This window comes from Ovis canadensis, chromosome 24, assembly GCF_042477335.2.
Source record: "Ovis canadensis isolate MfBH-ARS-UI-01 breed Bighorn chromosome 24, ARS-UI_OviCan_v2, whole genome shotgun sequence".
NCBI classification, from domain to species: domain Eukaryota; kingdom Metazoa; phylum Chordata; class Mammalia; order Artiodactyla; family Bovidae; genus Ovis; species Ovis canadensis.
Genome location: NC_091268.1, coordinates 18303304 through 18318739, shown reverse-complemented (window position 1 = coordinate 18318739; position 15436 = coordinate 18303304). Strand labels below are relative to the sequence as shown.

General features: G+C 54.6%; 1 protein-coding gene across 1 annotated transcript in view; it reads left to right on the top strand.

The window, feature by feature from the left end:
* CREBBP (CREB binding protein) overlaps window positions 1–13934 on the top strand; it is a 121987-nt gene extending 108053 nt beyond the window's left edge. Inside the window, exons 22-31 of the mRNA XM_069570662.1 lie at window positions 861–938; window positions 1262–1329; window positions 5309–5459; window positions 5795–5941; window positions 6554–6667; window positions 7216–7381; window positions 7683–7850; window positions 9371–9532; window positions 9678–9959; window positions 10733–13934. Of these exons, the coding sequence (XP_069426763.1) occupies window positions 861–938; window positions 1262–1329; window positions 5309–5459; window positions 5795–5941; window positions 6554–6667; window positions 7216–7381; window positions 7683–7850; window positions 9371–9532; window positions 9678–9959; window positions 10733–12859 (3463 nt within the window). The 3' untranslated portion in view covers window positions 12860–13934. The remainder of the gene's footprint in view (window positions 1–860; window positions 939–1261; window positions 1330–5308; window positions 5460–5794; window positions 5942–6553; window positions 6668–7215; window positions 7382–7682; window positions 7851–9370; window positions 9533–9677; window positions 9960–10732) is intronic.
* Window positions 13935–15436: the final 1502 nt, after the last annotated feature.

Below are 15436 nucleotides of genomic sequence, written 5' to 3'. Positions count from 1 at the left end.
ATGCTGCCCACTTTGCCTCTGGGTGTCCAGCTTTCCTTCAGCAGAGCAGGGACAGAGAAGCTGGGTTAGGTTTGATCTGTGGTCGAAGGCTCGTTCTCAGCAGGGGCAAAGGGTGGGCCTGGGCCAGGCCGCGAGCGGTGGTGTGAGAGCATGCCTCAGGTCTCTGGGCCCAGTACCTAGGCGGGGAGGAGGAGCTGGGGCCCCAGACGGCCTGCAGGAGTGTGGTGCTCACTGGCCCCTTCAGCCTCCACAGGGTGTGAGTCGTCGTGGCCCTAAGGGCACGGCCGAAAAAACAGGCTTTCACCTTTAAGCTTGTTTGGCGATGAAGATTCCTAGCTGAGGAGATAGGGTCCGGGTGAGGAGGGCAGGCGATGAGGTGAATCCCGACCTCTGCAGTGTTTCCTTGAACAAAGGCCATCATTTCCCACCCTGGTGACTGAGTCAGAGCAGACGTTTCCTGTGCGAGGCGAAGAACAGGAGCTTGTAACACTGACAGCGCTGTTCTCTGCTGCTGGAGTCCATTTAGGCATTTGTAGTCGTCTGGAGCAAGCACGGGCCTTGAAAATGTGACCTGTAAGATAGGCCTTTCTCATAGCAGTTTTTAGAAGTAAGTTTTCGTTTCTGGTTACAAAAGAGATGAGGGGAAGAGAGGAATGAGGCATTGGTACAAAGAAGGGGAAAAAGTCAGCTTTTCCTGTAGAACACATCCTACTGATGCGTGTTTCAAGTATGGCCGAGTCAGCCAAGAGACACGTGAATGCCGAGGAGTCTTGAAGTCCTCATGGCGACAAGGTGTGAGCACAGCACTCAGGCTCCATTGTGCGGTTCCATGTGTGACAGGGCACTTCTTTGTCTTCTAGTTTTGTTGACTGCAAGGAGTGTGGCCGGAAGATGCATCAGATTTGTGTTCTCCACTACGACATCATCTGGCCTTCAGGGTGAGTAACTTCCTGGTGATTTCCTGAGACTCCAGGAAAGGGAGAGCACTCTACACAGAGTGGAGGGGAGGGCACTGGCGGCTGCTGTGCCTCTTGACGTCACCAGCAAGGATCCAGCAATTAGAGGGATGGCTGTTGGTTCTAAATTTAAGTCTTAAGTGTTTGTGTGCTTTAGGAATTGTAGAATCAAAGCAGTCTGCCTCTTCACTTTTGTATAATGATGTGATGTAAATTGCCAGCAAAGTATTTTAATGCTGCATTTCACTAGTTTGGCAACATATACTATTTTATATAATCGGATCACACCCATTATTTTTTTGCAGCTTTGTATGCGACAACTGCTTGAAGAAAACGGGCAGAACTCGAAAAGAAAACAAATTCAGTGCTAAGAGTAAGTCGTGGAAGGGTTTCTGTTCCTGGTCTGTACGTTTTAGAAACATGTACTATATCTTCCCAATCTTCCTTTGGTTCCTCTAACACATGGCTTCAGGGCTTGCTTGTCCCGGGTCTTTTTCTGTGGCTTTGTTTTCTAATACTTGTATTTTTCTTATCTTACCCTTGAAGAGAGTCATTTAGCTTAATCTTTATGTGAAAGTCAGCTTTATGATCAGACTGTGTTTTAGATGGAAGTTTAGAAACTTAGTTATATAGTAAACTTTGTGACTTCTGAGAAAATGTCATCAGATCCTTCTCAGGAAACTTAGAAGTAATGCACGGACACACCTCCTTTGGTGACGGGCACACTCAGCCCTGGGTACGTGCACAGGTGTCTATACCCCCACCAGTGGGCGTGGGCCCCGCTGTTGTGATGGGTGACCCTCTGGGGCCCTTGGGAGTCAGCCAGCATCACAGGGCCGGCCGGAGCTGGGCTGCCCAAGGGTTGCGTGGGTGTGCCACATCGGTGTCTGCGTGGAGCGCCCTGTCGCTATAGGAGTAAACTGTTCCTAAGTGTATGGCGTGTCACCTTCGTTAGCTCGGCTCTCGAGTGCTGGGGCCACCTTCTGTAGCTTGACGTTCCCAGCCATCCTTCTGCTGAGTCAGCAGCAAACCTGAATAAGAAGAGTCTGAAGGACTTCCCTGGTGGCCCAGTGGATAAGAATCCACCTGCCAATGCAGAGGACATGGGTTCAATCCCTGGTCTGGGAAAATCCCACACACCTTGGGGCACCTAAGCCCAGGTGGCACTACTGAGCTTGCACTCTGGAGCCTGGGAGCCAGTTACTGAGCCCGCACACTACAGCTGCTGAAGCCGGCACACCCCAGAGCCCGTACTCTGCAACGAGAGAAGCCACCACAATGAGAAGCTCTCACGCCGCAACTCAAGAGTAACCACCATGCGGCACAGCTAGAGAACGCCTGCATGCAGCAATGGAGACCCAGTGAAACTGAAAAAAGTAATTAATTAATTTTAAAAGGGGGAAAAGAAAAGCCCCTGAAGCAGTGCCTTCAGAGCTCAACCTGCCCCCAGACTCCTGGCTGCTCTCACTTCTCTCCAGCAGGACTGGCAGCCAGCACGCTGCTTGGAGTCCTCGGCCAGAGCCGGGCTGACGAGAGTAGAAGAGAGATGGGATGTTGCGGGGGTCAGCGAGTGGGAGAGAGGGGTGGCAGGCAAGAAGGAAGCCCCTCAGAAGCTCTCCAGATCGGTATTGGCTCAAGTTCAGACTGTGTCATTCCCAAAGTCCACTTATCCGGTCACTTAAACTCTTGTCAAGCCTTTTGAAACATTGATGAAACCACCAGCTGTTGTAATAGCTTTCTTTAGATCGGGGTTTCTGTACTGACATTTGGGCCAGAAAAATCTTTGTTACAGGGGCTAGCGTTTGTAGAATTTTAGTAGCAGTGTGCTTAGTCCCTCAGTCTTCTCCGACTCTTTGCAACCCCATGAGTCATAGCCTACCAGGGTCCCGTGTCCATGGGATTCTCCAGGTAAGAATAACAGAGTGGGTAGCCGTTCCCTTCGCCAGAGGATCTTCCTGAACCAGGAATCGAACCCGGGTCTCCTGCATTGCAGGTGGATTTAGCAGCAGCTGCCCACTAAATGCCACTGCTTCCCCTCCCCACCCCATGAACAGTGGCCATCAGAAATGTCTCCGTACGTTACCAGATGTCCTGGGCAGGGGGTGCAGATGAGGACTCATGCTTTAAAGGATTCGTTCCGAGTGATGTCACTAAAGTAGTCAGCAACTTAGAATCACTTTCCTGGGCCAGAGCCTCACTGACCAAAACAGAAATTGCTAGGAGAGCTAGTTCTCAACAGAAGAGCAGTTGCAGCCTGAAGATAGAGAGGTGGAGGGGTGAGGCGGGACCGGGGAACCTGAGAGCTGGCCCAGCCCCCACCCCCACCCTAGAGCCCAGAGAATGGCAGCGAGTATGTGGACCTCTAAAACATTGGTGTAGAACATTGACTTACAGAAAAGGACCTTAGAAGTGCAGCGTCTCCCCTTGGTTTTTGATTTGAGCATGAATTAGCATCATCTTTGCAAGCATCTGTCAGACACAAGAGAGAAGTTGCCTCCTGGGTATCTGCACTGACTTGGTACAGGGGCGCAGGGGCCGTCTGTCCTGCCCCATTTTATGTAAGGAACTTGAGTGCCTTTGGGTTTTGGTGTCTGTGAGATTCCCGGAACCTGTCAGTATCCTATGGATGCGGTGGGACGACTGCATTGAAAATACCTTCCAGCTGCTGGTCAGCTCATGTGATGCTAACAACTGACCAAAACCACCTCCCCACCTTCCTCCACTCGGCTGGTTAAAAGCACAAAAAGTAACAACTTCAAGTGCTTTGGAGGTCAGCGTCAGAGTGTTCTTACTGTGTTCGGTTATGGAAATCCGTCCTAAGAAAGATGCAACCCAGAGGTCAGAAAGCACAGGCTGAAGTGTTTGATCACATAAAGGGAAATATGAGGCCTCCATCATGTGCGGCTGACAGGCATGTGCATGATTGGGTACGGTTTAAAATGTCCGTTTCCAGACCCAGCAGTCCCACTTTGACCCACGTCTCCCACAGGAATGTTTGGGGATTTACTCCTGTGCATTGTCAGGGAGTCATGGTGCATGCAGCCGCGATCTCATGAGGGAAGGGGGTGGGCCCTATGGCAGGACTGGGTGGCCGTCTCAGCTGCCCTCCCTTCCTAGACTGAAGCCACCTCCTGAGGGAACAAAACCTGCTCAGCAGCCACGTGCATGGGAGCACTTGGGGGTGAGAATGAGAGGGTTTTCTTCAGGGTCTTCACAAAGATAGACGAGGTGGTTGTGAGCCCTTTGCACCTAATTCCATGTTTCTCAGGATGGCTGAGAAGCCATGGGCAGTCACGGGAGTGGGGGTGCAGAAGTTTATACTTTTAATGGGGTTTTTATTTCATTGCCATTGTTAATTTTTTTTCTTTAAATCACTTTCATTGAGGTACAATTTATATACCCCAAAACTCCACCATTGGTGTGTTTATTGCAGAGAGACTGAACTTAGAAAGTCTAAATTTTGCAGATATTTCTTAACCTCAGTAAGGAATCAAGCCATGTAATTATAAATATAAATTCAAGCCATCTTATACACAGTCACTGTCGACCTTTTTGCAGTTTTCCCCTCCAGTTTCTTTCTGCACATGCACAGCTTTTTTCTGCCGTGAACTGTGTGTGTAGTTACGTGCTGTGTAGCTCTTATCACAGGGGCCACTCCTGGGAGAGGGAGGGTGCAGGAGGAATGGGGGATGGAGGCCACCAGGAAAGGGGCCTGGCCAGTCTGCATCCTGGGGCAGCGGCTCCTGCTGCCCAGCTTCAGAGCCCTCGCAGGACTGGACTGGCTCGGTCATCTTAGATTCAGCAGCGGGACACCCCTCGGAGCTGGGCAGGAAGGGGCATTCGTGCCAGCCTGCCTTCCAAGGAGAGCAGCCTCAGGCTTTTCTTTTCTGTTAAGAGTTCTTCCAGAGTGGGAACCAGCCTCAGGGCACAGCTGAGACCCTGAGCAGCCATATGGGCACAGCCAGGGCAGAGCCTGGTGTCACCAGGACCTGGGCACCTGGGGCAGGTGGCAGGTGGACCCTATGTAGCCTCCTCATGCCTGCTCCCCTGCTTAACCCTGGAGCCCGTCTTCTTTCAGATTTGGGTCCACCTTTGTGGCTCTTCTGCCCCTTAGACTTGGAACAAGATGGAAATTTGGGGCATTTGATAGCAGTTTCCAATGTGTGGAGTGTCTGAGACTCCAGGGTTCACCTTTCTCTCGTAAAATGCTCACCTCATAGGATCTCATGAGATCCCTTCTGTATTTGGAGAATGTCAGTCCTTAAAATATCAACTACCCTGGAAAGAAAACATGGATTCTGTAGCCTCAGCCCTTCCTGAGCCCTCTCATCTGCCTCTTCTGGATTTTGCAGGACTACAAACCACACGGTTGGGAAATCACCTGGAAGACCGAGTCAACAAGTTTTTGCGGCGACAGAATCACCCCGAAGCCGGGGAGGTGTTTGTCCGTGTGGTGGCCAGCTCAGACAAGACGGTGGAGGTCAAGCCAGGGATGAAGTCACGGTTCGTGTGCAGACATTGTCCCAGTGGGCACCCTGCCTGGTTAACCAGAGCCCCGCTTTCTGGCAAGGCTTTAGAGTCTGGCAAGCATAATTTGAGAGCTTTTCATCAATTAGCATGTAGCCACCCTTCTCTCAGCGTCCCACAGTCTTCAGGGAAGGTGAAATTCCTGTCCGAGTGAGGCTGTCACAGAGAATGGGGGTGCAGCTCTGAACTGCCTGGGCCAATGGTCCAAAGGGGCGACCCCACCTGCAGTTCGCCTGCACCACATGGGTCAGAACAGCAAGTCTTGTCTGTGTAAACGGTGATGCATGCAAACAGAAGGTTCTTTGTTCCAGGTTTGTGGATTCTGGGGAGATGTCGGAGTCTTTCCCGTACAGAACCAAAGCACTCTTTGCCTTTGAGGAGATTGATGGGGTGGACGTGTGCTTCTTTGGGATGCATGTCCAGGAGTACGGCTCTGACTGCCCCCCGCCAAACACAAGGTAATCCTCAGCCCCTTTCTGATGCATGTGTGCCCTGTGCTGTGTCAGTGACCAGGACTCTCAACATCCTGGAGAACCACTTCAGCAACCAAACAAGTTAGTTTGGTTTTCCCCTAAGCCAGTGAGAAGAGAAGGGTTTTGATGACTGTTCTGTGTTGAGTACATGGGTTCTGACCCTGATCTTGCTGTGGCCCCTGTCCCACCTGGGGCAGGTAAATGTATGGAGAAGGGGTGGGGACTGCTGCCGGGCCTGAGTGCTCATTGATGGACCTGTGAAAACATCTCACCTCTGCCAAGAGTTGCTTCCTGTTCAGTCAGGAATCTGGGTGCATGGGAATCAGAAGTGGTTTTTGCTAGTGGTCCCGGTCTCACCCTGTCGTCCTCACGGTGAGAGATGATGTTGCTGCCTAGTTCAGGGGTGAGATGGGATTCCATTCTATCGATTGGTAGCAGAGGTTGGTGGTGGTGATTTTCTCATGTCTTGTTTGTGGCCAGTGTAGATGCTATCAGAGCAGTTTATTTCTAGAGCTTTCTTTGGATGCTGGTGTTTGGTTTCACCTTTGGGAGATAACCTGAACTTCCGATTAATTTCTCCCTGCCCGCTCCCCCCAGGCGTGTGTATATATCTTATCTGGACAGTATTCATTTCTTCCGACCCCGATGCCTCCGAACAGCCGTTTACCATGAGATCCTTATTGGATATTTAGAGTATGTGAAGAAATTGGGGTGAGTTGAATTCAGATTATCCAGAACTAATAAAACTCTGTTTTTAATTTTCACTGGGGCATTTATTTTGTGAAATAACAAAAGTTTTTGTTTTTTAAGGTTTTCTGTGTTTTTATTTTGGTGTCCTTAGATTCAGAGACAACCCTTCCTGACGTCGTCTTGGGCCATGTGGGGCTAGGGCTTTCCCTGCCTTCTGTGTTCTCGCATTCTAGTCTGTTTTTAATACTTTGTTGAGGCATATTTTACATATCATACAATTCACCTGTTTCATTTGTACACTTCAGTGATTTCTAGTAACCTCAGCAAGTGATAGAGCCATCACCGCAACGGTTTCAGAGTGCTCTCACGCCCCACTCCCACTCCCACAAGGCCCCTGTGCCCATTTGCTGTTCATCCCTGTTGGACCCCTGTCCCCAGCTGATCTCCTTTGTGGTGCTCTCCTGGGCAGTCACTTCTGTCCCTGCTTTGGTGCCTGTGCCTCGCCGTTACCCCTGGAAGGCAGGGATGTTTTACTCCCTGCTTCCATCTGAGTTGTGTGTGTCCTGCAGGTACGTGACAGGGCACATCTGGGCCTGTCCCCCGAGTGAAGGAGATGACTACATCTTCCACTGCCACCCCCCTGATCAAAAAATCCCCAAGCCGAAGCGCCTGCAGGAGTGGTATAAGAAGATGCTGGACAAGGCCTTCGCCGAGCGCATCATCCATGACTACAAGGTGCGCGTGCCTGGGGAGGGGGCAGGGCAGCTTCACATGTCTTTCTCTGTGCTCACATGGGTTAGAGTTAATAGCCACTTTAGGAGAAATGTAAAGCAAAAATTAAAAAATTTTTTCAAGCATAAACTTAGAGGCAACTTCTCTGCCGTCTGTGGAGATTCACAGACGGCAGCTTGAGAACAGAGGTGACATGGCCTCTGAGGCCATGCGGTCGTCCCCCGCATTGTGGCCCAGAGCCCCTTCCTCCCCAGAATGTTGCTCAGGCCCCCTTGTCTCACTGCTGCACTCGGTCATTCTCTAGGACATTTTGAAACAAGCAACTGAAGACAGGCTCACCAGCGCCAAGGAGCTGCCCTACTTTGAGGGGGACTTCTGGCCTAACGTGCTGGAGGAGAGCATTAAGGAGCTGGAGCAGGAGGAGGAGGAAAGAAAGAAGGAGGAGAGCACCGCGGCCAGTGAGACCACGGAGGTAATGCCGGGCCACGTGCTGGGGCTGCCTTCGGCGCCCGGGTCCTCAGGAGGGGGCCTGCCTCATCCGCGGTGGTGTTTCCGCACAGCCTCACTGCGTGATCAGCCACCACGGGGCCTGCCTGGCCCTGGGCCGCAGTCCAGCCGTGCTGCCCAGCTCTGCAGAGACACATGACCTCCTAGGTGGACAGGGGCCCTCGCTCTGGCTTCTCTGGGCAGGACAGCCAGGTCTGAAAAATGGAATGATGAGAGGAGAGCATCCCGCAGGGAGCCCGGGAGAGACGGGCAGGGGTGTAGACGGGAGTTGTGGTCAGGAAGCAGTCCGTTCACTTTAACACTGACTTGAGGAGACTCTTATTTGCAGGCCTCATTCACTTGCTCTGTTACAAACCGCTCCTTGCTCTCCACTGGGCACTTGTGCATTTGTGCCCTCGCTTGGGTCACTCTAAACACCCACCGTGTACAGGCACCATCCTGAGGGCTACAGTGGGAACTAGTGAGAAGCAGGAGAACTGGCGCATTCGTGGTGCACCCTGAGGTGGTGGAGGAGACAAAGGGAAGGTGGATGGGGGCTTTCAGGGGGCCTCGTCTGGGGAGGTGGTATGTGAGCAGAGACTGGGGAGAGGAGCCCAGAAGATCCAGGGGAAGGGCCTCCAGCAGGGAAAGGAAGGTGTCAGAGTCCGAGCTGGGAGCACATGTGCCGTGTTTCAGATGCTCAAGTAAGAGCTGATGGTGGTTTAGTTGGACGTGAAGCCGTCAGCAGTGAGAAACATAGAAGACTAACAACCCTAAATTTAGGGCACGTGAGGACAGTTCTGTTTGAAGGCCACCTGCTAGGTCTGGGCCTCAGAGCTGAGTCAGTGTTACGGCCTCTCTGAGGGGAGGTAGACATGGAGCACTCTTGGGGGATGACCATGAACTGGCTGTGGGACCCCCTCATCTCGAGAGGCTGCTGGTTGCTGACTGCGCGGCTCTGGGGCCCCGGGGTCTAGGGCAGCCTGAGGAGCTGCATCTGGAGCCTCGGGCTGGGGGTTCGTGTCTGCGGCTGCTTCTGGCCGCCTTGTGTGCTTTAGGGCGTGTCCTCTTTGGAACACAGCCACCCCAGCCCCTTCCAGAATGGAGAATGCCTGGGTGAGGATGTGATGAGCTCTCATATCACAGGTGGGCCCCAAGGAGCTGTGTTCATCGTCCTCGGCCTGCCAAAATTTTGCCAGGCCTCCCTGGAGGCAGAACCCGTGGGCCTGGAAGATCGGGTGATTTAGGTCTGGAGGTGCTGGGAGGCTGCGCTGGTCACCACCATGCCCACTGGGTCCACATCCACCCACGTCACCTTCCTCTCAGCACTTACTCTGAAGGCAGCAGTGTTCGTGGCCTTTGAGCAGGCAGGTTGCAGTCCGCTTGGCGGTCACCTGCCTCAGCCCGGCTCCCTGGAGCCCCCGCAGCCAGGAGCTGGCAGCCTGGTGCCTGCTGAGCATGGAGCAAGGGGCAGGGTGGGGCCGACAGCCATGCGTCTTGTTGCAGGGCAGCCAGGGCGACAGCAAGAACGCCAAGAAAAAGAACAACAAGAAAACCAACAAGAATAAAAGCAGCATTAGCCGCGCCAACAAGAAGAAGCCCAGCATGCCCAATGTGTCCAACGACCTGTCCCAGAAACTCTACGCCACCATGGAGAAGCACAAAGAGGTGGGGGCCGGCAGGGAGGGGTGGCTGGGCACTGAGCGGGGCAACACCAGGTGCTGCTCAGAGCTGTGCTCAGCCCCGGTGACGGCGGGAGGCGGGCTCGGTCCTTCCCTTCACGGGGCTGACATGGCTCTTCCCGCACCCCCAGGTCTTCTTTGTGATCCACCTCCACGCTGGGCCCGTCATCAACACGCTGCCCCCCATCGTCGACCCCGACCCCCTGCTCAGCTGTGACCTCATGGATGGGCGGGATGCCTTCCTCACACTGGCCCGGGACAAGCACTGGGAGTTCTCCTCCTTGCGGCGCTCCAAGTGGTCCACGCTGTGCATGCTGGTGGAGCTGCACACCCAGGGTCAGGACCGCTTCGTCTACACCTGCAACGAGTGCAAGCACCACGTGGAGACGCGCTGGCACTGCACCGTGTGCGAGGTGAGTGCTCCCAGGCTGCGCATGTGCTGCCTGGGACTCGTAGTCGACTTCTTCCAGGGAGAGAAGGACCAGATGAGGAAGGCTTATCTGTGCACCAGTCCATTGTTGGTTTTGAGATTGTTTTGGGTTTACACGAGAGGCCTGGATGTGGAGGGGTTCCTGCCGTGTGCCCATGCCACGGTCCCCTCAGGGTTCAGCCTGGGACCTAGTCCAGGCCACATGTCCTGGAGTGGGGGTCAGTCGGTGAGCTTCCCTCAGAGACTGTGTTTGTGCCCACCTTTCCAGGGTGAGGAGACGCTCACAGGACACCACGTTATTTTATTCTCCATTTCATTAGCACCAGCCCAGTGTCTCGGACATAAGCAGGCCTCTTGGCGCAGGGCGGGGACCTAGACGGGAGAGCACAGCGGGTCCTGGTTACACTTGCGGTGACCCCAGCTCTGCCCTTGCCAGGAGGCCGAGGATGCTGGGAGCCTTACTCTTGTGGAGGTCTCAGCCCCAGTGCCCCTGAGCTGCCCTGCAGAGCTCTGGAGACACCTCAGGGACACTCAGGGAGTCCGCCACGGTGTGGGCCAGCAGGGGGCACAGGGACCACCAAAAGAGAGAGTGGCCAGGGCAGTGGCCTCCGGAGCTTTCTGGGGTGCAGGTGTTCCCGGGAGGGAGGCTCTGGGGAGCAGACGTGTTCGGCATCTTTGAGCCTCTCATTGAGGGACTGGGTGCAGGGGCTGCTGGTTGCAGCTGCGTGCTGACTCGTCCCCTGTCCTTGCCCACAGGACTACGACCTCTGCATCAACTGCTACAACACGAAGAGCCACACCCACAAGATGGTGAAGTGGGGGCTGGGCCTGGACGACGAGGGCGGCAGCCAAGGCGAGCCGCAGTCCAAGAGCCCCCAGGAGTCGCGGCGCCTGAGCATCCAGCGCTGCATCCAGTCGCTGGTGCACGCCTGCCAGTGCCGCAACGCCAACTGCTCACTGCCGTCCTGCCAGAAGATGAAGCGGGTGGTGCAGCACACCAAGGGCTGTAAGCGCAAGACCAACGGCGGCTGCCCGGTGTGCAAGCAGCTCATCGCCCTCTGCTGCTACCATGCCAAACACTGCCAAGAAAACAAGTGCCCCGTGCCCTTCTGCCTCAACATCAAACACAAGCTCCGCCAGCAGCAGATCCAGCACCGCCTGCAGCAGGCCCAGCTCATGCGCCGGCGGATGGCCACCATGAACACCCGCAACGTGCCTCAGCAGAGCCTGCCTTCCCCTACCTCAGCGCCGCCCGGGACCCCCACGCAGCAGCCCAGCACGCCCCAGACGCCGCAGCCCCCCGCCCAGCCCCAGCCCTCGCCTGTGAGCATGTCACCAGCCGGCTTCCCCAGCGTGACCCGGACTCAGCCACCCACGACGGTGTCCACCGGGAAGCCCACCAACCAGGTGCCAGCCCCGCCGCCCCCCGCCCAGCCCCCACCCGCGGCGGTGGAGGCTGCCCGGCAGATCGAGCGGGAGGCCCAGCAGCAGCAGCACCTGTACCGGGTGAACATCAACAACGGCATGCCCCCGGGGCGCACGGGCATGGTGACCCCAGTTAGCCAGATGGCCCCCGTGGGCCTGAACGTGCCCCGGCCCAGCCAGGTCAGCGGGCCAGTCGTGCCCACCCTGCCGGCCGGGCAGTGGCAGCAGGCACCCATCCCCCAGCAGCAGCCGATGCCGGGCATGCCCCGGCCCGTGATGTCCATGCAGGCCCAGCCGGCCGTGGCCGGGCCCCGGATGTCCGGCGTGCAGCCGCCCCGGAGCATCTCACCCGGCGCCCTCCAGGACCTGCTGCGGACCCTGAAGTCGCCCAGCTCCCCGCAGCAGCAGCAGCAGGTGCTCAACATCCTCAAGTCCAACCCTCAGCTGATGGCAGCTTTCATCAAACAGCGCACGGCCAAGTACGTGGCCAGCCAGCCCGGCCTGCAGCCACAGCCCGGCCTCCAGGCCCAGCCCGGCCTGCACCAGCAGCCCGGCCTGCAGAACCTGAACGCCATGCAAGCCAGCGGGCCACGGCCTGGCGTGCCTCCGCAGCAGCAGGCCATGGGCGGCCTGAACCCCCAGGGCCAGGCCCTGAACATCATGAACGCAGGCCACAACCCCAGCATGGCAAGTATGAACCCGCAGTACCGAGAGATGCTGAGGAGGCAGCTCCTGCAGCAGCAGCAGCAACAACAGCAGCAGCAGCAGCAGCAGCAGCAGGGCGGCGCCAGCATGGCTGGGGGCATGGCAGGGCACGGCCAGTTCCCACAGCCCCCGGGCCCCGCGGGCTACCCCCCTGCCATGCCGCAGCAGCGGGTGCAGCAGCACCTCCCCATGCAGGGCAGCGCCATGGGCCCGATGGCAGCTCCGATGGGGCAGCTCGGCCAGATGGGGCAGCCTGGGCTGGGCGCAGACAGCACCCCCAACATCCAGCAGGCCCTGCAGCAGCGGATTCTGCAGCAGCAGCAGATGAAACAGCAGATGGGGTCCCCAGGCCAGCCGAACCCCATGAGCCCCCAGCAGCACATGCTCTCAGGACAGCCTCAGGCCTCGCACCTCCCCGGCCAGCAAATGGCCACGTCCCTTAGTAGCCAGGTGCGGTCTCCGGCCCCTGTCCAGTCTCCGCGGCCCCAGTCCCAGCCTCCACATTCCAGCCCGTCGCCACGGATACAGCCCCAGCCTTCACCGCACCACGTCTCGCCCCAGACTGGTTCCCCCCACCCAGGACTCGCAGTCACCATGGCCAGCTCCATAGATCAGGGACACTTGGGGAACCCCGAACAGAGTGCAATGCTCCCGCAGCTGAACACCCCTAACCGGAGTGCGTTGTCCAGTGAGCTGTCCCTGGTCGGCGACACCACGGGAGACACCCTAGAAAAGTTTGTGGAGGGTTTGTAGCATTGTGAGAGCATCACTTTTTTTCCCCCCCTTTCATGTTCTTGGACCTTTTGTACTGAAATCCAGGCATCTGGGCTCTTTTTATTCCTAGATGGAACTGCTACTTCCAAGCCATGGAAGGGTAGATTGCTGTTTAAAGAAACAATACAAAGAATATATTTTTTTGTTAAAAACCAGTTGATTTAAATATCTGGTCTCTCTCTCTCTTCTCTCTCTTTTTGTTTTTGTTTTTTCGTTTTTGTTTTTTGTTTTGGGGGGAGGGGGGTTTTGTTTGGATTCTTTTGTCGTCATTGCTGGTGACTCATGCCTTTTTTTAACGGGAAAAACAAGTTCATTATATTCATATTTTTTATTTGTATTTTCAAGACTTTAAACATTTATGTTTAAAAGTGAGAAGAAAAAAATAATATTCAGAAACTGATTCCTGAAATAATGCAAGCTTATAATGTATCCCGGTAACTTTCAGACGTTGCGGGAAGATTTTTTTCTATAGTGAACTCTGTGGGCGTCTCCAAGTATTACCCTGGACGCTAGGGATTGGCTCCTGCGTGCACACACGTACACACCCACACACACGTCTATCTATACATACTGGCTTAAGCCAAACTCTTGTCTTGCAGATGTAGAAATTGTTGCTTTGTTTCTCTGATAAAACTGGTTTTAGACAAAAAATAGGGATGATCACTCTCTTAGACCATGCTAATGTTAATAGAGAAGAAGCATTCTTTTCTTTCTTCTATGTGAAACTTGAAATGAGGAAAAGCAATTCTCGTGTAAATCATGCAAGCGCTATAATTACTATAAATAAGAAAATTCAAGAAGATCCAATCACTGTATAGAATGGTAAAGCACCAACTCATTTCTTATATCATATTGTTAAATAAACTGTGTGCAACAGACAAAAAGAAGGGTGGTCCTTGAATTCATGTACATGGTATTAACACTTCGTGTTCGGGGTCTTTTGTTATGAAAATGCTGTTTTCAACATTGTATTTGGACTATGCATGTGTTTTTTTTTCCCCCCATTGTATATAAACTACCGCTTAAAATTGATATAAATTACTGAAGTTTTTAACATGTATTCTGTTCTTTAAGATTCCTGTAAGAATGTTTAAGGTTTTTATTTATTTATATATATTTTTGGAGTCTGTTCTTTGTAAGACATGGTTCTGTTTGCTCACGGAGGAGAGGCGGGGGCTGTGGTCCTGCCAGCTGTGGGGGGGCAGCCGGGCTCGGCCGGGGCCGCGCAGGTCCTGCTTGGCTGCCAGCAGAAGAGCCCCAGCCAGAGCCGGGGGCACCAGTGGGCCTGAAGCAGCACTTTGTTCTCCCGTCCACTCCCCGTCCCAGCCACCCTGACCCCCACCGCACCCCAGTTCCTGCCTGCCAGTCCCAGAGCTCCTGCAGAGGGTGTCCTGGGGACTGGAGGGAGTCCGCGGCCCGCCCCTCACCCTGGCTCAGCAAGGGAGGACACCATCACCGACCCCTGGGCTGGGCTGGGCTGGGCAGACGCAGCGCCGGCCTGCCCCTGCCCACCTGAGGGGCTGCTCTGTGGGCCGCCGGGGGCACGGTGCAGAGCACTGACTGCCAGCCCCGCCGTGATGAGAAGAGGCCTCCAGCTTTGAGCGACGCTTGCACTTGGCCACCACCCGGTCCTTCCCCTATCTCTGCTCCAGTTCCAGGGGTCCTTACTGAGGGGCTGACACGCAAGGTCCTGAGCGCTGTAGAAATGACATCTCAGAAGAGGACCACCAGCAGGAGAGCTGAAGTTCCTTCCCTGGTCTGCATAGTCCCTCCCAGGGCACAGGCCAGTAGAGTCCTGCCTCCCATTCCCTCAGCCTCCAACCGCGGGGGTCTAGGTCTAGGGTCGTGATGTTCAACTTGGAAATCATGGCCCAAATAGCTCTCCTTTTGGCCTTGAATTCATAGAAATATTTCCAAAATAATGTGAGTTGAGAATGTAAATTTGAGGAAACTCTGTTAAGAAATGAGTTGTGACACAGAGCTTTGAATCTTGTTCTAATATTGTAGATCTAGTCAGGTAAGATTTCAGACTACCATCTTCGCCACCATCCAGCCCCACCCATCGCCAGAAAGAAACAAGGCCAGACCCAAGGCCACGTGCCATCCCTGCTCCAGCCCCTCTCCCTGGTTGCCTTTTGCAGCAATAAGAGCACCCTGGGCTGTCTGTGTTCACACAAGAAGTGTGGGCCTTCTGGGCCCTGGAGAAGCAGCTTCAGGCCCACACTCCAGCTGCACAGCCCATTAACCTGGCCAGTGGGAAGTCTCTTAGGTCATCCTGGAGTCCCAAGCTCTGTACCAACCTCATCCTCTTGGAAGTCCCATGCAATCTTGTTGCCAAAGGATGCAGCCGAGGGTGTGGTCCGGATGCTAACCCGGCATTTGGCGCAAGGAAGTTTCTGTGTGAGCTGGGGAGCCGTGACACGGTATCTCACATGCTGTCTACTTAAAAGAAGATGAAAGCCCTATATTTGTGATCAAAAAGAGGAAACTTGAAATGTGTTGGTGTTTATAATAAAAGCTGGTAAAACTGCTTGGATTCAAAGATGGTTCCAGTTG